Consider the following 24999-nt stretch of genomic DNA (forward strand, 5'->3'; position numbering starts at 1 on the left):
ATGGTGAAGAGTCTGGAAAAAAATAAAAGTCATATAAAAAACAGTATTAAAGAAACCAGAGGTTTTGAGCCTGGGAAAGAAAAATTTAAGGAGACATATGGCAGGTATCGTCAAATATTTAAAAAAGAAAAAAATTCAGGGTGCCTAAGTGGCTCAATCGGTTAAATGGCTGACTCTTAATCTCAGCTCAGGTCCTGATCTCAGGGTCGTGAGTTCAAGTCCCACACTGGGCTCTGCAGTGGGCATGAAGCCTACTTAAAAAAAAATTGTGTATAGTTTCAGAAATAATCGGTACATTGATAAGCAGGGGGTGACAGCTCCAATATTTAACAACGAAAAGAGCTACCTTGAGAGTGAAGCACTGTCAGGACTGGGAGTGGATGGTATTTTGACATTTGCCCCAACTACAATTCAGCATGCTACCAGCAGAACTGAGTAACTAACTGAGTCTACAGATCTCCCACCATTCCTCTCACCTAATCCCCGATAGTACAGCTTCTTGTGATTAGTATTCCTTATGCTCCACCCATGACAAAGCCCTCCCCATTACCAAAGGATGAGGAAATCCCGAGGGGAGGATACAGTAGCCAAAGAGAAACGAGAGATGCATTCAAAACCTTTGCAATCAAAGCCTCTGGTTAAAGAGGCACAGGTGCAATGAAGGCCTTGGTTGAACCACACTGGGCAGCCATTTTCATTGTCAAGTAGAGCAGGTGACCAGGATTAAGCAGGGCATATTTCAGGGAAAAGTCCTCTGGCAGAAATGAAATGATAAAGTCTTGGCACTCAAAGACTCTACTTTAAGGAAATGTATAAGCCAGGACAAAGAATTGTGCAATTAGTAATAAGGACCCTGAACCAAGAAGCAGTTATCTCTGGCCCAGATGGTATAGAAAGGACTGGTAATGTGGAACATACACGGCAGATCTAGACAGGCCCAACACAGTTCTCCTAATAACACTAGTCAAAGGAGAAGACCCTGCACACCAACATTGGGGCCCATCATGTGCCCTGAAAAGAAAGAATGGTGCATCACCGAGAATCCTAATTCCAACCTAAACACCCATTAACACAGCATAGAATACATCAATGATAGCATATCAAACCAAAGTTAATACTGGAACTTTTTTTATAGACAGACTATATATACCTTAAAAGCAGGGATTACATTTACTTAAAAAAAAAAAAAAAAAGTACCAGCTCAATCCATGAGTTTATACTGACAGTGACGGGATCGATGGATTCTACGTAATGCCACCAGTGTCTGGGAACAAACAGAACCTGAAAAACAAACAAAAAGTAAGTTAGCACAAGAACAGCACATTTTGTTTTTATGTCAGAATCAGACCCTAGCTGAAACTGCTAGGAATACATACAAATTTATAGTAACATTGCTGTCGGAAAGGGAAACAAGAAACAAAAACAAACACGCAATCTTTGTATTCCTTTTTTTAATTGATAAGTTCATATCTTCTACAAAGAATATTGCTAGCTTTCCAGTCTCCTTAATCCTAAACCTGTTCTGTCTGCATCTAAATATTAGTAAAGGACTCTGAGATTCTAAGTTTTCCTCCTTTCCAATGCAAACTAGTTGTACGCATTCTGAAAGAGGGCATAGGTAAAAATATAGGAAGTAGTTTGTCTTCTCATGGTCTAAAAATGAAGCCAATGAAGAAACAATAGGTGGAAAGGGAGCACTGGATAAGTGATAACTTAGAGGATCGGACGTTGGTGCTAGAGAACGTCAGAGGTGGGAGATGCGGGCAGGAACCAGGGAGGGCAGGGGCAGCCCAGATGGAGGAAGTGTGGTCTGAACCAGGGTTAGGAGAGAATGTAGACAGAGGAAAGAATGAGGACATGTCAGGAGGGAGAAGTAGCACAGGGAGGTGGGGCTGTTGAGGCACAGAAAGTAGGCTAGTCTTACTATTACAGACAGAGTAATGGGAGATAAGGTGGGAGAGTTAGGGTAGGGCCAGTGGAGGGCCCTGAATTCAGAATAAAAAATCTGGATATTACTCTGTAAGCATTAAAGAGTTGCTAAGAAGTTTTTAGTAGGGGGATAGTCAGAATAGAGACATTATGGGAGAGCCTGGGAAGGACAGGAGATTCTTATAATGGTCTAATTATTAAATGTTAAGATTTAAAATGGAAGATATAGTAAACAAAAGCAACAGACAGAGTCAAGAAGGACTGCATTTGTCCAGATGCAATATGAGATTAGCACCCATGGAAGTTGGGCAGAGCAGATAGGATGATCTTCAGAGATTTAGAAAACTGGTGGCGGGGCGCCTGGGTGGCGCAGTTGGTTAAGCGTCCGACTTCAGCCAGGTCACGATCTCGCGGTCCGTGAGTTCGAGCCCCGCGTCAGGCTCTGGGCTGATGGCTCGGAGCCTGGAGCCTGTTACCGATTCTGTGTCTCCCTCTCTCTCTGCCCCTCCCCCGTTCATGCTCTGTGTCTCTCTGTCCCAAAAATAAATAAAAAACGTTGAAAAAAAAAATTAAAAAAAAAAAGAAAAATTGCTTAAAAAAAAAAAAAAAAAAAAAAAAGAAAACTGGTGGCATTTGCTATGAACAAAGTGGAGCTACGATATGGGAAGAAGCACCTTTTAGGAGAACTGAGCCCTAAAAAGGGCTACTGTACTCAGTCATTAGGAGGTCATAAATGTCCCATCAGGTTATACTTTCAGTAAAGTGGTAAGAGAGGGAACCAGTCATTGGTAGATTAAAGAATGAGCAGAATATAAGACACACTGATATAATAGAACCACACATTCAAATCTGGCTATGAAAACAGAAGACGAATTACCAACCACTTCACATCTACTAGAATGGCTAGAATAATAAAATAGTGATAATGATAGTAATAATGGAAAATAACAAGTGTTGGTGCAGATGTGAAGAAATCAGAACCTTCACTCATTGCTTCATGGGAATGTAAAATGGTGTAGCTGCTGTGGAAAACAGTTTGGCAATTCCTCAAAAAGTTAAACACAGTACTGCCATATCACTGCCAGCAATTTCACTCCTAGGTATATAACCAAGAGAACTGAAAACATATGTTCATTCAAAAACTGTACTCAAGTGTCCATATTCTTCATAATAGCCAAAAACTGGAAACAACCCAAATGTCCATTAACTGATCAATGGATAAGCAAAATGTATATCCATAGAATGAAATACATTTAGCCATAAAGAGGAATGAAGTACTGATAACATTCTACAGCCTGGTGCTATGTGAAAGAAGCCAGACACAACAGGCCACTGTATGACTGCCCTTAAGTGAAATGTCCAGATTAGGTAAATCTATAGAGATATAAAAGAGATGAGTGGTTGTCAGAGGCTGGGGGATAGGTGTCTAGGGAGTGACAGCTAACGGGTTGAAGCAACTTTGTCAAGTTACATTATTTGTACTCATAAAAGGAAGCAGGAAAAGAGCCAGTGAGAAGGGAGTGAAGGAAGAAAACAGGCAGGGGAGAGGAGCACTTGAGGAAATAAAATCTCCTAAAGAACCTAAAAAACTTTTCAAATTGTTAATAAAATACCAGACAGCAAATGCCAATGTTGCAAAGGTGATTTTCCCCACTGGACCGAAGCACTAAGAACAAAATGTTTGGAATATTTCAGAGACAGTCCTTTGTAAAAGGAACATCCATTCTTGCTTAACAGCAAATCATTCTCTGTTCATTCTGCTTTTGTTACCCCATCACTTGGATGCATTCCAACCTGCATTTATGTTCTAGTATAGTTGGAAAGATACTAATTGTGAATAAATATTCCAAAGTTTCTCTAGTACCCATGCCTTGACACTTTCTCTTAACATTATTAATAATGACTGTTAGGACCACCTGGGTGGCTCAACTGAATGTCTGACTCTTGATTTCGGTTCCGGTCATGATCTCACAGCTCATGAGATTAAGCCCTATGTCAGACTCCAGGCTGGGCATTTAGGCTGCTTGGGATTCATTCATTCTCTCTCTCTCTCTCCCTCTCTCTCTCTCTCTCTCTCTCTCTTCCTCCCTCATTCCCCTGCTCATGCATGTTCTCTCTCAAATTAAAAAACAAAACAAAACACGGTGAGTTCTTGTTTTCCTCCAAAGTTCATTCTCCTCTTCACTAGTAGGAGGAGCTATATTCCCTTTTCCCATAGTTCCAGGACCTGTGAAACTAAGAAGTATATGTCTGAAACCTTCTAATAGCAGAGCAGCAGGGAAGAAAATCATTCTCATTTGTACTGGTGGTGGGGCATGTGGCATAAGAACATGAGAGAAGTTATAGCTGGGGTGTGTGCTGACAGGTCATCAGTGTTTTAAAGCCCCCATTACCTGTCCTGGATTCAGGGTAACCATATGTCTTCGAGCTTTGCAGAACCGAGGAAAACGTTTTAAATCAGGATTGACAACATTGATTTTACTGAACACACTAGATTCTTCATAAGGGATTCTAGTCGGATAAAGGAAAGGAGTATCTTCAGGTGGAAAGAGATGCCATCTTTTCCTAATTAAAAAAAAAAAAAAGATATAAGTTAAGACTCTGAACTTGAGAAAAAACACCTAAGAAGGCAGTGGCTAAGTGTTCATTTTCATTCAGTCCATAAAGGAATACAAGAGCAATCTCAGTGGTCACTGGGCCCATCTCTCAGTGGTGGAATCTCCTATGCAGACAGGGGTGCAGGTAAGGCAACAACTAGTGGGTATCTCCTGATGCCCTGAGGCAGCCCTATTGCTGGGACGGGATCTAGTTTGTAAGATCATTCTTTCTTATCTCAGATCAGAGTCTGCCTCCTCATCAGTCAGATTCTGTCCTTGATTCCAGAGCTACCCTGAAAAACCCCTCCCTTTCAAATATCTGTATTCTCATCTTCTCCAGGAGCCACCCACAGTATTATCCACCAAATAGTTTCTAGACTTCTCCCAGTTTGGATTGTAAATTCCTTAAGTGAAACCTGTGTTAGGTTAATCCATGAGGAAGAGAAATGCATAAACGATGACCCACAGCTAAAGACTGATATAATGCAGGAATTCTCAAAAAGAGAAAACTGTAAGATGTTTCAGTCACTTCAATATTTTTGAAAAATGGAGGTGATAAATTTTAAATCGCAAAACACTAGACACACCCACACTTCCAGCCAATAAAGGGGGGACACTTGAGGCAAAGAAGGGAGAAGTATACATAAGAAGATACACAGACAAGGAAGGAGAGAGAGAGAGGGAGAGGGAGAGGGAGAGAGGGAGAGAGGGAGAGAGGGAGAGAGGGAGAGAGGGAGAGAGGGAGAGAGGGAGAGAGGGAGAGAGGGAGAGGGAGAGGAAGAGGAAGAGGGAGAGAGAGAGAGGGAGAGGGAGAGGGAGAGAGAGAGAGAGAGAGAGAGAGAGAGAAAGACTACTTCTGAGAAAAGACTTAAAGCTCTCTAGTGACCCCCTTGCAGTTACAGTTACAGTTACAGTTTCAGTAGGGCCATTGCATTCCTTCCAGGGCGAGGAAGCAGTTGGCTGCTATTCTCAAACTAAGAAGTAGACACCAAAGTCTTATTTTGCCTTAGAGATGATAAAGCTGCTCCATTTCACTATAGCTATGACAGTTTGGGAGAATTCTCGGCATTTATTATGTTTAGAACATTAGAGCTGGAATAACTCTTAAGAGATCATCAGTCTAATTTCATTTTCAAAGTAGTGGAAGAGGAACCCAGTACTTGCTCAGCGTCATTCACTAGACTAGTGGATAGTGGTGGACCCAGAACTAGGTCACAGATCTCCTGACCTCTTCAGGTCCCAGCTCCTACCTCTGCCTCATGGCTGTGTTCCCACAGGAATACCCATAATGGTAACAGTCCCATACAATTTGTTTTGTTTGGCTTAAAATGTAATATACAGTCAACCCTCCAACAACATAGGTTTGAACTGCACAGGTCCACTTATGTGCAGATGCTTTTTCTTTTTTTTCTTTTCTAAGAAATCTCTGTACCCAATGTGGGGTCTGAACTCACAACCTCGAGAGTAAGAGTCACATGCTCTATCAACTGAGCCAAACAGGTGCCCCCAGATGGTTGGTCAACAAATACAGTACAGTACTGTAAATATATCTTCTCTTCCTTATGATTTTAATAACATTTTCTTTTCTTTACCTTACTTTATTGTAAGAATAAGTATATATACCTCGGACATACAAAATATGTATTAATCAACTGTTTACGTTATTGGTAAGGCTTCCAGTCAACAGTGGTTAAGTTTTTAGGGAGTCAAAAGTTATATGTGGATTTTCAACTGCGCAGGGGGTGGGCACCCCTAACCCCCGCATTGTTCAAGAGTCAACTGCATATGCATCCTTCTCTTATCAGTCAGAAAAAGTGGTCAATCACCATGTCATTCCCTGATCAAAAAACCTCTCATTGTCCTTCATGCTGAAAGAGAGTAAGAGGTATTTGCTTGGAAGTCAACCTCAGGCTCCAACTTCCCTTTCCTGCCTGATGATCCCTTTGCTTCCAATGCACAATTTAACACAGGATGACTCACAGGGTTCTCTATACACCCCATATTTTCCTAGGGCTCTGCTCATGCTGGTCTCTCTGCTCCTCCCACCCATGTCTTTTGAACATTCACCCTTTCTTTAAAGCCTAACATAAATAAATGGCAGCTCTTCTCTGAAATCTTCAACTTTCCAGCAGGAACGCTATCCTACTTTTCAGTACCACAGCTCTTTTGAAACCTTCCTGAAGGGCATGTTCATTCTGCCTTCTATCACAGCTACCTGTGGGCTTGCCTGTACTCCTATAAACTCACTCAGGGCAAAGAGGGATCTTATTCACCTCCATTCCTACTGTAACACATGGTACCTGCTATATCACAGAAAGAACACAGGGGTTTTTTTGTTTTTTGTTTTGTAATGTTTTCCTAACTGAATTTCTTTCCCAATTCAGAACACATGCAAAATAGCTACTTACAACAATACCTCCCTTACCAAGTTTAAGGCTCAGACTATGAACTCCATAAGGGCAAGGACCATGCACACGATTCATTGTGGCATCCACAATGAATACTTAATAATGTATCCAAAACACTCTATGCCCTTTAGAAAGACTTAATGAATCCAGAAGTAGACTATCTTATACCATGTTTTAAGAGTTTCAAAAAGTTTCCAAAATACTTTGCATGTGAAATCTATTCACACACTTATTTACTGTTTCTTTTGGAACCACTTATAATCCTTTTCATGTCTAAAGAGTTTGAGAACTTGGAAATATCCATTTCTGTTTTTCCCTCTGTACCATCCTGTAAATGTTCCAAAAGGCCAGGAAAGGAGACTGGAGCATCACTAATTAGGGGAAAATAAGGCTGTACGTAAAACATTCTGAATAATCCTCCAACGGGCAGAAACACGTAAACTCTCAGGGAACTACCGGAACCAGGGACTATTAAAAATATTGCCTGACTTACCCTTATATATCTCAAGGTCTAGAGACACATGGAGAAGAACTTACCTAAAGTAATAAGATACTGCACTGTGTCTACACGTAGGCACAGACTAAAATTTAGACTTCAAAGGGGCCACAAATACCATCTCATGCAGCAGAGTTCCCAAACCAGGCTCCCTGGCATCTCCTCAGAGGCCTTAGGGTAGGAGCAAAGCCTCTTTCTTTCACCAAACAGCTCTGCTCTTATTTATTTAGGTTTGAAGGAAGGGTCTTCCTGCTTTTAAATAGAAGTCTGAAAACTACAAACACAGACACTAGGCAGTTGTCTAGCTGAACGGGGAGTGGGATCCTGGAGCTCTAGGATCAGGTTTCTGAAGGTAAGCCTGATCATGGCTGAGAGACACATGGAAACCATCATTTGAACTGTTCCCCTTACTTCAAAAAGGAGGAAACTGGACGAGAGATTAAGAGATCTGCCCTGGTCACGAGGCAGGCTGACAGGGTGGAAATGGGGCTAAACCTTGGGGTCTGCCACCTGCCTGATCCTCATTCTTCTTTCTGTATGACACACACACACACACATACACACACACACACACACTCTCTCTCTCTCTCTCCCTCTCTCTCTCTCTCTCTCTCTCTTTCCCCCACATGCACCTGTGCATTACCTTCCTTGTACCTGGAATACTAAATTGCAACCATAGGAGTCCAGATGACAGGGAGTATGGGCCCCCATAGAGCCAATCCACAATGTACTTTCCCGTCCATTTCTTCCAGGAAACCCAAAGTCAGACCATATCACGCCCTGTTTTGAAAATAAAGTTACAGTCCATCAAGAACCAAATCTATATGGTAGTGTTACACATTTTCACTTGCATATCTGTTTTCTGGCACTTGGAACACTCTTTTACAGAAAATGCTATAGATGGAAGTTAGGTTTCCAGAGCAGTCCAAGAAATATTTTAAACCAATAACATACATGAATTATCTCACTAATAATAGTTATTCAACAAATATTTACTGACTGTTCTAGAAGCTTGTGATGAATCACTGAATAAAACAAACATGCCCACGCAAATGAAGCTTACATTTTAGAGGCTGGAGACAGAAAATAAACAACAGACATAATTATGCACATATCTAGGGGAAGAGTGCTGTACTATCGGCAGCAGGAACGATAGTACAATGGAAATAAAAGCATTTCAAAAAGTCTCTCAACTGAGGTAGCCAGAAAGCCATATTCTCTGTAAGCAGTGTAGATATTTCTGGGCATAACTAGTGCATTAACCTTTTGCACTCTAATAACAACATGTTCTGATGGAGTTATTTAAAACTATAGGTGCTGGAGACTTATTTTCACACCTACTAAATCGGAATCTCCAAGTAGAGACAGCCTATCTTTTGAAATACATATCCATACATGACTTCTGCTATGCTCCCCAAAGTCATGAACTCAAGTATAATAAACTTTAAAACAGAGACAGCACAGTGCTCTGGACTTGGCTCTTCTTATGCCTGGTTTTGTGGACAAATCATGCCCTAGTCAACTACTGACCCATAAATACTATCTAGTCCAGCAGTTCTCAAACCAGGCTCCCCTGGCATCTCCTTAAGGGGCCAGAGGGTAGCAGCAAAGTCTCTTTCTTTCCTTTTATTATTGAAAATTTATTTATTATTTTTGAGAGAGAGATAGAGAGTGAGTGAGGGAGGGGCAGAGAGAAAGGAAAACATCCCAAGCAGTCTCTATGCTGTCAGTGCAGAGCCCGATGCGGGGCTCGAACTCACAAACTATGAGATCATGACCTGAGCCAAAACCAAGAGTTGGAGGCTTAACTGACTGAGCCACCCAGGCAACCCAACCTCTTGCTTTCAACAAACTGCTCGGCTCTTATTTAAGTTGAAGAAGAGATGTTCCTGCTTTTAAATGAAAGTTGGGGGTGCCTGGGTGGTTCAGTCGGTTAAATGTAGAACTCTTGGTTTCGGCTCAGGTCATGAGCTCATGGTTTTGTGAGTTCGAGCCCTGTGTGCTGGCAGTACACAGCCAACTTGGGATTCTCTCTCAACCTCTCTCTATGCCCTCCCCCCACTCATGCTGTCTCTTTCAAAATAAATAAATAAACTTAAAAAACAAAAAAATAAATAAAAGTTGGAAAACTACAAATGCAGTTTGACATAAATGCAAATCCATGAAATTATAGAATGTATAAGCTAGAAAAGAGAAAGAACATACTAGTGAACCAGATACAAAGGTTTCTCCCCTTTTTTTTAAGTTTATTTGAGAGAGGATGGTGGAGGGGCAGAGAGAGAGAGAGAGAGAGAGAGAAAGAGAGAGAGAGAATCCCAAGAAGGCTCTGCACTGACAGTGCAGATGTGGGCCTCAAATTCACAAACCGTGAGATCTTGACCTGAGCCGAAGTCAGACGGTCAACCGATGAAACCACCCAGGCACCCTTTATTTGTTTTTTAAAATCGTGAATCTTTCCTAGTGGGTTTTGAAAAAAAGCAAAACAAAACAAAACAAAACAAAACAAAACACACTTCTGTGTGCAGAACATGATCCTAAATGCTGACTCTTCTTTTATCAGTATCTTCAATCTACATTTTCAATTTTTCAAAGCAAACCGTTAACAGCTGCAGTCAAAGAGAAAGAGGGTTTTGGAGAGACATTTAATGGTAGTTTTGAGCAAGACTAGAAAAAAGTGTTTTCATTTTTGTTTTGAGTAATGAAAAGAGTGGACTATGTGCATATAACTAATGTCTGTTACAGAAGGGGCGTGGTTTGGAGGGTAAGCGCTATTGTAAATGCCTATGCACATGGCTCACATGCAGCTGCTCCAGACAGTTACAAAAATCAAGTCCCATGACCCATAAGCTCCATGCAGGGAGCTTACCTCTGAATTCCTGTTGCCTAACGTAATACCTGGCTCAGGGTAAGTGCTCAAAACGTTTGTTGCTTGGGATGGAAAGAAGAAACTGTTGGTTTATTATTGGTAAATGTTTCCAGTCCAGAACATTTTCAAACACCTACCACATCCCTGGTATGATGCAGAATACAACAACTAACACAACACAGGGCTACCCTTCAAATCTAATAATAGGAAATAGTCCCATAAATGAACTCTTTCAATATAATGTGGCAAGTGCTCTGACAGAAGTGAGCAGAGGGTGATCTACAATCACTAAAGGAAGGCTCTTGGTCCAAGCAGGGAGCTTAGGAGAGGTTTCCAATTAACCTGGTCCTTGTTGAACAAGTCACCACACTCAGTTTGGAATTTAACTAAAGGCAACTGAAAGACGTGCAATATAGAAACAAAAAACAGAGCTTTGCCTTACCTAAGAAGAGGCTTAAGTGATTCTTAATTTAAAAAAAAAATTTTTTTTTAACACTTATTCACCTTTGAGAGACAGAGAGAGACAGAACATGAGCAGGGCAGGGGCAGAAAGAAAAGGAGACACAGAACCTGTCAGCACAGAGCCCGACATGGGGCTCAATCCCAGGAACCATGAGACCATGACCTGAGTCAAAGTTGGACACCCAAATGACTGAGCCACCCAGGCGCCCCAAGTGATTCTTAATCCTATATATATATATATATATATATATATATATATATATATATATATTATACTATATAATTATATAATATATATAATGAATGTCAACATGCTTCTCCTCAGAGAAAAGCATACTATACACAATTTCACATATACTTTATACTTTGAGGGAGACAATGGACCAATCCCATGTGAGAAATTCTATTCTAGAGTATTGCTTCACAAAGAATCACAGAAGGAAGATTTCCCTCTGGGGGATAAGGGTTATACGAGAAACTGGCAAGGGGGTTCCCTGACAGCAATGACAAAAAAAGGAAAAATTATTTTGGAATGATTAGATCAGGGTGACCTAAACTACCAAAAATTCAGCTACAAATTGGGTGGAAAAACCAAAGGGTGAAAAAAGGTAAATCTGTCACAAAATAGACAGAATTTAGTATACCTATTTTGTGTCCCCTCGCTCCCCCACAGGTTCTTAGAGAGTTGAGGTTTTCTTGCTAGTTGTGTTCAGTTACTTATAGGTAGTCAAATGTCTGAAATCAAAGTGGGCCCAAGAGGAATCTACCTTGAGTCTTGCTAGAAACAAGTGACCTGGTTAGGCTGCTATTGCAGTGAAATTAGTAAAGGTGATTGGTGGGGTGATCCACCCTGGAGCCTAGTCCCACATCCACTTCAACATTTGGAAAAGTCTTTAGAAATCATCTATATCCATAAAATTCTATTCTACACCATCCCTGAAAAGGGCAATCAAATATCTAATTGACTGTTAAAAAGAAAACCACCGGCCCAAGATGGAATCACTTATTCCAGGCCGTATCACCAAACCAGGGCTTACTATTTAACCTAGTTGCAGTTTCAACCTCCCCCAGAATGCAGTTTTAACTAATCGGTCAGGAATTTTCTGGTCAGCACCAGGGAGGTAATCTCTCACGTGGACCATCTCCAACCACTCCACACAAAAGGAAGTTGAGGTAATCTGCGTGATAAAACCCCATGCCATTCCCAGAAGGGAAGGTGATTTTACCTGAACCTATACTTTTTTTTACCTTTGCTAATAACTTCTTGCTCCATCTTCCTTCACATAAAAACCTTCCATTTTGTAGCTCTCCTCTACTTGCTAGATGGGATGCTGCCTGATTTATTTAATAAAGCCAATCAGATCTTGAAATTTACTGGGTTGAATTTTTTTTACAGCTGCTCACCACAAAATATCTGCTTTCTTGTACTTACAGAAGGTCGTAGATTCGCTTTACACAGACAGGCTTATTTTCTTTTCTGCCAAAAATTGCTATCTTTAAGTTATCTGAAAAACTGTCATGCCTTCTCTTCTTGTACCTAAACTCAGGAGCATTAACTTTTCCCTCCAGCTGCTATCCTCTCATCTTTGTCAATAGTGCTCTTGAAGCCTGACTCTCTAACCCTAGACACAGCCTACATGAAACCCTGCATATGGGACTGCAGCATTCCATCCTGAACACTGCACCATCCATGTAGTGTCAGTGCTTTGTTTGTTTTGGGGGTTTTTTGTTGTTTGCTCAAGCAACTGAATTACATCATAGCTAATCTTGGGCTTGCCTGCCTTTTTCTTCTGAACCGTTGCCTAGCCATATCTCTTCAGCCTTGATTTATTAATAGATCTTAGGAAAAAGCCGTGGTCCTACATTTATCCCTCTTAAACTGAATCTTGTTTAATTTCTGCCTGGTATTTCACAATATTTAAAGCAACCTGTCTACATGACTCCCAAATCTTACCTCCAGTCCTAATTTCTCTTCTATTTATGACTAGACCCATATTTTCACTTGCTAACAAGTTATCACTACCTGGTTATTAAATCCTTACAGGTCAGACCCCAATACTAACATTTTGTGTGTATCATCTCATTTAATCCTTATGAGACTGAAGTTGGTTATACCCATTTTTGTATGTGGAAACTAAGGAATATCACTACTCTTTTGACAGTATTATTAAAAAACATACAGACATTCTTGTCAAAAGAAGTGGGAGGGGGTGCTACTGGTATTCAGTGGATAGAGGTCAGGGATACAGCTCAACACAACAAGGAAAGGTTCTGTATATTGTATAATTTTCATGCTGCTAAAAAAACTGATTTTAGTTTTCTGAGACTAGGACTCCAACTCCATTTCACATGTCACCAAAGGATCTTTGGCACGGTTTTAATATACACTGAGTTTTCCAGAGAAACACAATTACTAAATAAGTCGAGGGAGAATTATAGTTTGTGTTTCTGCAGTTTTATTAGGAGTTGTTCACCATTTTGAAAAACTAAGCCACCAATAGCACTGAAACTCATGGCTTTGGGCTCAGCAATATATACGCCAATATCAGTCTGTGCTTGTGTTGTCTCATTGTGGTGACTCTATGTGTGTATGTACAAATATACTTAAATTTAGCTTCATTTCAAAATGTTAAATATCAAATCTTGGAAATATTCTATGGAATTTTGTCTTAATTCTTCAAAATCGAACCTTTCCTTTGTAGGTGGGTACAAGCATCTGATTAATTCATTATGACTTCTAGTCTAGTCAGGCTTGAATAATTACACACTGAGTCACATGTTTCTGTCTAAATTCCCCTGTATTTTAGTAGCTGGGGCATTTTAATCATTTAAAAGAATCACCTGCAAATGGCATTTCAGAACAGTGGAGGGGGTGCGACATCTGGCATGAGACCCCTGCCATACCATCTCTACGGCTTTCCCAGCATGCACCACACATCTCCCTGCCTTTGCTCCAGCTGGTCTCACAGCTCTCCCACGCCCCAATTCACACTTCTCTTGGAGGACCCAATGTAAATGTCACTTCTTTAAACCCTTCTACCACCCTTATACAACTTAGTCATCCTCTCTTTTGGTCTCCCTCTCAAAGAATGTTGACTCTTTGCCTCTGACCCATTCTCCTTACTGCAGCAAGAGCGATCTTTTTAAAATGTTAAGACCCCAGCACTCGTTTGCTTTGCACTTCGAATTAGCTCCAAATGCCCTCATTTGTAGGCCTGTATGACCAGGCCCCTCTCACCTCTCCTACACCTTCTAAACCCCTGCATCTCGTTGGCCAGGCTTTAGTCAAAATCGCCTTCTTTCTTTTTTCCTAAAAAGGTAAATTTTTCCCTTCTTCAAGGGTTTTGCATATGCTATTCACTCTGCTTAGAAAGCTCCTGACCCTCCCTTCACATGGCTAGCCTCTCATCTTTTATTTATTTATTTTAACGTTCACTTATTTTTTGAGAGACAGAGAGAGACAGAGCATGAGCTGTGGAGGGGCAGAGAGAGAGGGAGACAGAGTCCAAAGCAGGCTCCAGGCTCTGAGCTGTCAGCATAGAGCTTGAAGTGGGGCTTAAACTCACAAACTATGAGATCATGAGCTGAGCTGAAGTCGGACGCTTAACCGACTGAGCCACCCAGGCACCCTATAGCTTCTCGTGTTTTAGGAATCACCTTACATATCACCTCCTTGGAGAAAGCTTCCCAACTTACCCTATGTAAAGTAAGTCCCTCTCCCATTTGGGCCCATTTTGTTTACTTCATAACACTTAGGACAACTGGCTATTACTGGTTAGACTTGTCTATCTCCTCCACCAGAATATGAGCTCCCTGAAAAAAGGGGACCAGGGCTGTAGGACGAATATATAACCACTCACTTTTTTACAGTTATTTTCTATCTTTTTACCACTTACTTACCTCAATAGCTCCAGCAACTGACAAGAGTCCACAGCACATAGCAGAGTTTATATCTAGTTTCTGCATTTATCTATCCTCAGCTTTGGCACTTTTGGGTTTTACTGGCTGAACACTTACTATTCTGTTTTGCTCTGGAATTTTTTTCCTTGGGCAAATATAGATCTGGTGGGTATGGTCCTAGTATGCCTTGGTCATCCCAGGCCAATGCCCAAATCTAAGCAATTCTAACACACAGCAACTAACTATAGTCATTTGGGACAGCCTCACATAGAACGTAGCAAGCTCCCTCATGGTCTGCAATGTCAGAAAAGGGACATCGTGGATCACAGTGTGCATCGGGGTTGGCCTTGGTTTCTGGAGTAAATGGAATGTGGTATCCATTCAGAATGATGGCATACTGGTTTTAGAAATGGTCTACTTAATTACATACCTGATTTGACTACTTCATTATATCATTTAGCATAGTCACTGAGCATTAAGATACCAAATATATGTTGCTTTATTATAAATTACTTCCTTTAAAATTCTCCTTTATGTCATAGGGTAGGTACTTTAACAATTTTTTTTTAATTACATGTGTAGTTAATGGTATCATCTACACACTGTATTTCAGGATCATAAAAGGAATGCAAATACTGAGAGAGTTGAAAATCAGGGCCACACCACATCTACTCGAATCAACAAATACTGACTGATAACATGGGATATGCTAATCAAGGAGGGAGACTCAAAAAAAATGTGAGACATAAACATCTCTGTTATTGTGTTGAGAACTTTACAATCTAGTTGGAGACACCAACCTGAAACAACAACATAAATAAATTATTAAAAGAAAAAAAAGCCACAGGCAGTTTCTATCACTACCACACGATGGTACAATAAATTAAGAGGTCAAGGATAGTTGAAATTTGGGGCCTGGGTGCTTCAGTTGGTTAAACATCTGACTGTTGATTTTGGCTCAGGTCATGATCTCACAGTTAATGAGTTCAAGCCCTACATCGGGCTCTCCACTGACAGCACAGAGCCTGCCTGGGATTCTCTCTCTCTGCCCCTCCCCTGCTCATGCTCTCTCTCTCTCTCTCTCTCTCTCTCCCTTCCTCCCTCCCTCCCTCCCTCTCAAAATAAATAAACACACTTTGATAAAAAAAAAAAAAAATTAAGTGCCAAGGGAGCCCAGTCCTTTACTTTATTCAAGTTGGCATCTCCAATGCCTAATATAAGTGAGTCCAACAAATGCTCAAAAATTGCTGGAGTTACTGATCTAGGTAAGTAGACCTAATTTTTTTTAATCTTTATTTATTTTTGAGAGAGAGACTGCAAGTCGGGGCAGACAGAGAGGCAGACAGAGGATCTAAAGTAGGCTCCATGCTGACAGCAGAAAATCCAATACAGGGCTCGAACCCACAAACTGAGATATCATGACTTGAGCTGAAGTTGGATGCTTAACCGACTGAGCCACCCAGGCGCCCCAGTAACTAGATCTATTTTTATGCTGAACCTGAGTAATTCCTAAACCTGTTTCAATTAACAAGTTATATAATTATTACAGAGTCAAACACCATTTTACAAGTAACCAAATCTTCCATAATTTTAGTTTTCACCAAAGAACTAAAGAACACTAATTAGATGCTTAAAGTATAGAATAGTGGCTTTTTTTAGTCTACTATGTAAACTGATCACTGAAAGATAATTCATTCCTAAGTTGTTTTGTTCTAAAAGATGGTATATTTTGAGTGGGGCGTTCTCAGAGCCCAGATTCAGTATCAACTAGCTGGTGTAAGCTCTAGGCTCTGAAAACACCTCCAAGTATTTGTTCTTATACCTATACCATGGCGATGGTTGACTTGAGTCCATCTGTGACATAAAAAGTTGTCTCATTCTATTAATTCTCTGTGCTTAGATCAAAAATATAGAAAAGCTGATTACACAAGAGTTTTATGCCTGAAAGGAAGAAAGAAGTCCAATATTGGTCAAAACAACAAAAATAAAACTAAAACAATACTAAATATTAAAACTATATAAAACTTACAAAGGATAAATACTTCAATTTAAAATTTAAACAGCCTCTTAAAAGGACATTATAAATTAGCAAGCACTTAAGGGTCTTTTTTCCTTAGGAAAATTACCTTAGGTAACATAAACAGAAAAGAGATAGTTAACTCTACCCACAGATAGGCTTGGATAAATTCTTACATTCCAATTTGCCTCATCAGAAAGCATCACTGGCCATCAAACCCCTTTAATCATTACTAAACCACCTGGCTATATTTCAACCTACTCTATGTTACAAAGTCCAAGACAGGTTGGAACTAATTTTCCATGTATTGCACTTTGGGATTCTGTGTCCTGGTGACTTCACATGGCTCCTGACTCTCAGCAGCAGCCAATCTGAAACACAACATAAAATGGAGTCTATTTGGGAAAACTTCTCGGGGCAAAATCCTTTCGCTATATGTTTTTTGTTTTTTTAGAGAGAGAGAGAGAGAGAGAGAGAGAGAGAGAGAGAGCACAAACAGGGGAGAGGACAGAGGGAGAGAGAGAGAATCTTAAGTAGGCTCCACACTTAGCACAGAGCCCGATTCAGGGCTTGATCCCATGACCCTGGGATCTCAACCTGAGCTGAAATCAAAAGTGGGCCACTTCGGATGGCTGGGTGGTTCAGTTGGTTAAGCATCCAACTTCAGTTCAGGCCACAATCTCACGGTTTGTGGGTTTGAGCCCCTTGTCGGGCTCTGTGCTGACAGCTCAGAGCCTTGAGCCTGCTCCGGATTCTGTGTTTCCCTCTCTCTCTGCCTCTCCCTCACTCATGTTCTGTCTCTCAAAAATAAATAAAATGTTAAAGAAAAAAAAAAAAAAAAGAGTGGGCAACTCAACCAAGCCACCCAGGCACCCCATATGTTGATTCTTAATAGCTTCAATTATGATGATACTTACTGATAATTACAAAAGGTAACACCTGTCATTCTTACCTAATAAGTGAGAGATAAAGAAATTTTATGTGGTAATGTCACAAATTCCCTATCTTTCTTGAGAAGTAGAGAAAAAAATATTCTAAATAAAGTTTTACTTAGATTACTTAATGACATGATATATAACTAAAAAACAGCGGGGCTGATTTCATTTGCCATACATGAAAGTCACTTAAGTGTCAAAATCGTAATTGTTGGCCACTTTAAAGCTATAGGATACTTTCCAATCATATCAGTATATTTACCAGTGCATTTATCAGTGTATATATTATATATTTATCAGTGGATAATTTTAATTTGTGGGGAAAAAAAGGGTTAATAGATGGAAACTTCAGAATCTATGAGTAAAAACTTATAAAACTAGAAGGCTGAAGAGAGCTAAGAATTTCTCATCAAGATTGGCAAATGCTACAACTGATTAGAAGCCACAGAAAATTTGACAAAGGTGAAACTAGGGGTATAAATTAAAACATCCCCTGAAAGATGCTAAAACCAAAGAACAATCAAAACAAGAAATGGTTAGAGTAGGAAAAAAATGGTCTTCTGTAATCATTCAAATACCTATTACATATGCAGCACTATATTACCAGTTTGGGGGAATAAAAAGTTATAGAACATACATAGTCCCTGCTCCCAAGGAGCTGATATTGTTAGAGGAACAAGACACAAACATTCTATGTCATATAAATAACAATCCAAATAAATATATAGGAATGAAGGCAAGGGATGGATGGCTGTGGGTACAGTGGTTGAGAGGCTTCATAGCCAAGACTGAATCTGAGCCAGGCCCTAAAAAGTAGAAGTTTAATAGGCAGAAACTGAGAAGAGAATAAGCAGAGGTCAGAAAATGACACAGAACACAGTGGTCCAGCAGTCAATGAGGAGACAACAGGGACATATGCATAGGAGACAGGTCATATCAGTCACACTAGAGGGTCTTAAATGCTATCCTTATACAATTTTAAGTCATAAAATGTTTGTGAACATGATTAATATATTTCTATATTTAATCTGGAGCATGACTTGGAATGTATTTTCAGGAGAAACTGTTTTAGAATCGATGAGACGAAAAGTCAGAAATGGAGGAATGAAGAGTAATACCAGAAGTAATATTGTAAATCAGAAGTTCTTAAGATGGTCCACACACCCCTTGGAAGTCACTGAGACTATTTCAAAGGATTTGTGAGTTTGAAATTATGCTCATAATACTTTTAAGATGTTATTTGCTTATTTCACTGTGTTGACATTTGCATTGACAGCACACACACAAAAAAATGGTGAATAAAACTGCTGGTGTCAAGACAGTGGAACCAAAATGTACTACCAGCACTATATTCTTTTGTTTTTAAAACAACTTTATTGAGGTATAATTGCTGCATAATAAACAGCACATATTTCAAATGTACAATTTGAGGAGTTTTTACATATATGTACATATTGAGAAACCACTGCTACAATCAAGATGACAAATATTTTGACAAGTTTCCCTGTGACCTTTAGTAACCCATCTATCTCTACTCCCTTGTTCTTGATTTTTTTCGATCACTATAAATTTATTTGCAAGTTCTACAATTTTATAAAAATGGAATCATATAGTAAGTATTCCTTTTTCATGCTAACACTATCCAAAAGCAAACCAAGCAAAGTAGACTTCGGATCAAGGAAAAACCCAGGAGAAAGAGGATCATTTCATGATAATAAAAGATCAATCCATTAAAGAGGACATAGTAATTCTAAATGCATATGAACCTAATAACAGTTTCAGAATACATGATGCAAAAACTGACCAACCTAAACTGAAAAACAAACATATACACAACTATAGTTGAGAATTTCCATACCTCTCTCTATATAATGGGCAGAACAAGTGTACAGAAAATCAGTAAGCACGCAGGAGACTTAAACAATGTGATACAATTGATATTTATAAAACACATTAATAGCAGAATACACATTATTTTCAAGTGCACCTGGAACATTAGTCAAGAATGACTATATTATGGGCAGTAAAAAATAAATTTCAAAGGACTAAACTCACACCAAATATGTTCTCTGACCAAAATGGATTTAAATTAGAAATCAACAACAGAAAGATAATCCTCAAATATTTGGAAACTAAACATTACACTTTTAAATAATCCATAAGTCAAACAATACATCAAAAGGGAAATTAGAAAATATCTGAACAGAATGAAAATCATTTTTAGAAACTGTTATCATGAAACAAATGAGCTTGAGAGCTTTTTTTTTTTTTTAAGTTTATTTATTTTGAGAGAGAGAGAGTGTGTGTGCACACATGCAGGGGACTGGCAAAGAGAGAGATGGAGAAAGAGAATCCCAAGCAGGCTTCATACTGTCAGCACCGAGCTCAGCACAGGGGTACTCAATTCCAAGAACCATGAGATGATTACCTGAGCCAAAATCAAGAATTGGACGCTCCACCGACTTTATAAACTACCCAGGCACCCCAATACCACTCTTCTTATAACATTTAAAAAATTACTGAATATAGTTATTTTCTTTTTTTTTAAGTTTATTTTGAGAGAGAGAGAGAGAGAGAGAGAGCAGGAGGGGGAAGGGGCAGAAAGAGAGGGAGAGAGAGAATCCCAAGCAGGCTCCATGCTGTCAGTGCAGAGCCCAACATAGGGCTCAATCCTATGAACCATGAGGACATGATGTGAGCAGAGATCAAGAGTTTGGACGCTTAACTGACTAAGCCACCCAGGCATCTCTTGAATATAGTTATTTTTATAAAAATGTTATTATATTCTCATATAATTATTTTAAGTGAATTAATAAAGATTTTTAAAATTTACCCATAAAATTTTTTTTTTAATGTTTATTTCTTTTCAGGAGAGAAAGAGAGAGACAGAGCACAAGCGGGGGCGGGGGCGCGGCAGAGAGAGAGAGAGGGGGAGACACAGAATGTGAAGTAGGCTCCAGGCTCTGAGCTGTCAGCACAGAGCCCGACACGGGGCTTGAACTCACAAGCTGTGTGATCATGACCTGAGCCAAAGTCGGACACTTAACCGACTGAGCCACCCAGGCACCCCTAAATTTACCCATTTTAATGTTTAACTACCCATCATTTTATGACAGATGGAAGAAAACTTGAAATAGTAAGTTGTAAGACTTGGTGACTGAATGAATTAGAGTGGTAAAAGGAAAACAACTTAGGTACCTGGGATGTAAGAAGACCTGGTGTTCAGAAATTTCTGAGATAAAAAATGACATAATCATTATGAACTTGGTTGTTCATAGCAGATTTGCCTATTTTGATCCAGAGAATTAATCCCCATAATGGGAGCTGACAAAAACTCACTGAACTAAAAACATCAGGTTTTATACTATAAGGGCTCAATTAGAATTCCAGCACACAACCAAAAGGCCTTTTATATCCACACTTAATGGACAAGACACATGTCTGCCCAGTGCTGTCATGCCTGGGCTGAGGCAGAACAATTGATGGGGTCAGATGAGAGATTCACGCAAGGCAAAGTGAGCCCAGACTCAGCAGAACAGAAGTCCTTACCCCTGTCTACAGGGTCCTTAAGAACTAAATGTATTCAGACCCTGTGTATGCATACACTGCAACAGTTAAAGCTTGGAGGACAAACTGCTTGGGTTACTCTTTTTTTAGCTGTAGAATTTCAGAAAAGGTTGAATTTTTGTGCCTCTTTTTTTCTTAAAACAGGGATAATTAGGGGCGCCTGGGTGGCTCAGTCGGTTAAGTGTCCGACTTCAGCTCAGGTCACGATCTCGCGGTCCGTGAGTTCGAGCCCCGGGTCGGGCTCTGTGCTGACACCTCAGAGCCTGGAGCCTGTTTCAGATTCTGTGTCTCCCTCTCTCTGACCCTCCCCTGTTCATGCTCTGTCTCTCTCTGTCTCAAAAATAAATAAACGTTAAAAAAAAAAAAAAACAGGGATAATTATTATATCATAGGGTTACTGTGATGGTTACAAATGTAAAGCACTTAGAAAAGCACCAGGTACAAGAAGTACTTGATAAATACTGCCATTACACAGTGTTTTACCTGAAATATGGAGCAAAAAGTAGTAGTCTAATCTACAGGGTGGGTGAGAGTACAAGAAATATAATAAAAGACTCTAAAAGTTAACTACAATATCTAAATGTTCCAGGGTTAAAGATCCATAAAGTGATCACAGATAATTCTATAAGGAAAAAAATTACCTCAAAATTATCATTTAAAAATGAATAAATAGTAGATTTGGGATAGACTTAGGATTCAGAAAGTATCTACTGAATATTTTCAAAGCTGATGCATTTCTTTCATAGTAATGAGAATAAAAATATATCCTCAACTAACAATTATGAGACAAGTGATAGTTTTCCTTTTTTTATAAAAAGCAAAATTTAAGTAAGCACTTTAAAAAAAACTTTAGCTTTAACTATGTAAACCCCAGCATCTACACCTTGACTCAAAGTGAAAAAGAAACATATAAGCTGAATGGAAAACTAACACGTGATGGGGATAAGGAGTGCACTTGTCATGATGAGCACTGGATGATGTATAGAAGTGCTGAATCACTATATTGTACACCTGAAACAAATATTACACCGTATATTAACTACACTTGAATTTAAATACAAACTAAAAAAAAGAAAAAAAAAAAAAAAAGAAGAAGAGTCTAAGGACTATCAGCCTATTTGAGAGGCAAGTCCTGATGGTGATGGTCAGGAAGAGAGGAGTCCAGGGAGTTGGGTGGGGGCGGAGGGGGGTTATGACAGCCTGCAGTGATGGCAAAATACCTCTCTGGATAAAGGACTAGTGGCAGGATAAAGGACTCTGGAGCCCTGACCTGATTGTGGGCAAGGCAGAGTCATCCAAGCAGCTTCCTGGAACTACTCCCAATCCTGCCTCATGCCTAAGAAAAACACAGAAACCAGAACAGAGAATTTGCGAAATTACCCCACAAAATAAGCTAGGAGTTGGAGGTAGAAATCATTTAAAAGAGGATATGGTAGTCTGCAAACTCTGCTGTCAGTTATGTCAACACCTGACAAAGAATTTCCACATTCTTACTTCCGCAAGCACTGCCATGCTTCTGCAGGACTTCTGCACTCAAATAGCAGGAGCACTCTGCCTCAGGCCATAAACCTGACTAAGCCCCCCCACCCCCCACCTCCCCGAGCCGCCCCCCCCCCCCACCCCCCACCCGAGAGCAGGCCAGGATGGTGGCAGCAGCAGCCTGGAATGCTTCCAGGATTTCAGCAATGCTTCTTCATGTAATAATCGGTGCTGCACTTCCATCTGCCTCGCTAACAGAATAAAAACGTCTATGTAGGTCAGGAGGAAATGAAGTTCTATACACAATCTATGCTTCTATATACTCCAAACCAACTCAGGCACTGTTTAAAGGCAAATGAGAGGGTGTGTGAGAAGTCCGGCGAGTAGGAAAATAGTGACAAGGTTGCTCATCCGTGGGAGCCAAACATTATACTTTTCCTGAGCAAATCTTTTAGCCTGAGTGGATAAAATGCTTAAGACTCACAGTGATTACTTTTGAGAGAAAAAGACAGTGAAGGAAAAAAGTACCAGAGAGATTCTAATTTGTGATCTTTTCACAAGAGTAAATTATTACAATGATTGAAAGGAATGTATTGACTTACCTCGAAAATATCTGTCTTGTCATCAAATAGGCTGACAAAATATTTATAGTCAGCATAAGCCCAGAATTTGGAATGATCATAATCTCTAAAAGGTCCGGAAAGAGGAGACTGGTCACAGTTCCAGGTCAGAAACTCTTCAAGTGTAGCTTCTACATAACCACATGTAGTTTCAAACTGAGGAGCTGCAATGTAAGAGAGCCCAACCTTAAATGTATACTGAACACTGTTTCCAAATATTGTTGCTTTTTTAAAATGAAGACAGTTTGAAACAATTAAAAATTAATTTTGTGCTTGTGATATAATTAGAACCATTTACAGTACTCACAATATCATGGTTTAACATAAAGGTGAAAAACAAGATCTTAACGTTAAGATTTTTAAAGACTACACTTAGTATAGCCTGATTTAGTAATCCAGTGGTATACTTTAGATTATTAATTTTCCAAGACCTTTTCAGGGGTCTGTGAGGTCTAAACTATTTTCACAATAATACTCTGACATTTTTCATTCTCATTCTCTCACGAGTGTATGGTGGAGTTTTCTAGAAGCTTAGTCGATGTCACTACAGAGATAGCTAGTGGAATACGTGTTTATGTTTTTGTATTTTTAAAACATCTCAGTTTTAATTTATAATATGGTAAGCATCACTAGATATAATCCACATTGGCAAACGCTCGTTGGGGAACTCAATAATTTATTTTAAAGGTATGGCATTTATTGTTTTTCCAAATATTACAAAAGATATGGAATGCTTCGTGAAGTTGCATCATCCTTGTGCAGGAGTCATGCCAATCTTCTCTGCACTGGAGAACTCAACAAAGGGAGTTGGCAAAGGGTTCTGAAGCCAAAAAGTTTGAGAACTACTTCTTCAGATTAAAAAGGAAAAAAGGCAATAACAAAAAACAGTCTTTTGAAAATCTTCTGACTTTATACATAGCTCCTCAGAATTATTAAGTGGCCAATGGCAGATTTAATGTCTGTTCATTTATTCATTAACTCATTTATTTCAGAATCATTTATTAAGTTCCTAATTTGTAATTAGCACTGTGCTCAGGCTTGCATAAAAGAGATAGGTAATACTCTTGATAATATATTCAGACAAATATATTCAGTTGATAATATATTCAGACAAATATAAAGCTTTAACCAGAATAATAGGAAATTTGGGGCATGACATAATTAAATGCCAATTTTGTGTCACAGACACATAGGAAAAAGCAAAGACCCAGAGAAGAGGGTTGGTGAGGAAACCTTAGAGAGAAGACAATTGTCTGTCCATTTATGGATGTTGGACTCATTTATACAAGAACTATTCTTCTAAATAGTGAAAAATGAATTTTTTTTGTAACAAGTGGAATATTTTTTTGAAGTGTTATTTGTTATTTATTTTGAGAGCGAGCACGCAAGTGAGCATGAACAGGTGAGGGGCAGAGAGAGGGAGAGACAGAATCTTAAGCAGGCTCCATGCTGTCGGCACAGAGCCCCACACGGGGCTTGAACCCACGAACTGTGAGATCATGACCTTAGCCAAAATCAAGAGTCAGATGTTTAACCGACTGAGCCACCCATGTGCCCCAACAAGCAGAATATTTCAAATGCGTGTTGGGAAGTTAATATTCAAGAAACCTGATTATGATCAGCACGAAATCCTTTCAAGAGATATAGATCTACTATGTGTAAATCAGTTAGCACAATGTCTGAAACAAAGTAGATTCTCAGTAACAGGCACTAATTCTGATTC

At 39.5% G+C, this 24999-nt stretch overlaps 1 protein-coding gene and 1 pseudogene across 4 annotated transcripts in view; both read right to left on the bottom strand.

The window, feature by feature from the left end:
* HSPBAP1 (HSPB1 associated protein 1) overlaps positions 1-24999 on the bottom strand; it is a 62384-nt gene that overhangs the window by 13603 nt on the left and 23782 nt on the right. For all 4 annotated transcript variants that reach the window (XM_060639786.3, XM_060639783.3, XM_060639782.3 and 1 more), the window contains exons 3-6: positions 23259-23440; positions 8074-8210; positions 4323-4494; positions 1198-1281 (exon numbers count right to left, since the gene is read on the bottom strand). In XM_060639786.3, coding sequence (XP_060495769.2) covers positions 1198-1281; positions 4323-4494; positions 8074-8210; positions 23259-23440 — 575 coding nt within the window. The remainder of the gene's footprint in view (positions 1-1197; positions 1282-4322; positions 4495-8073; positions 8211-23258; positions 23441-24999) is intronic.
* LOC132684458 (U6 spliceosomal RNA) lies at positions 23996-24085 on the bottom strand (annotated as a pseudogene).

Source organism: Panthera onca, chromosome C2 (assembly GCF_046562875.1).
Source record: "Panthera onca isolate mPanOnc1 chromosome C2, mPanOnc1 haplotype 2, whole genome shotgun sequence".
Taxonomy (NCBI): domain Eukaryota; kingdom Metazoa; phylum Chordata; class Mammalia; order Carnivora; family Felidae; genus Panthera; species Panthera onca.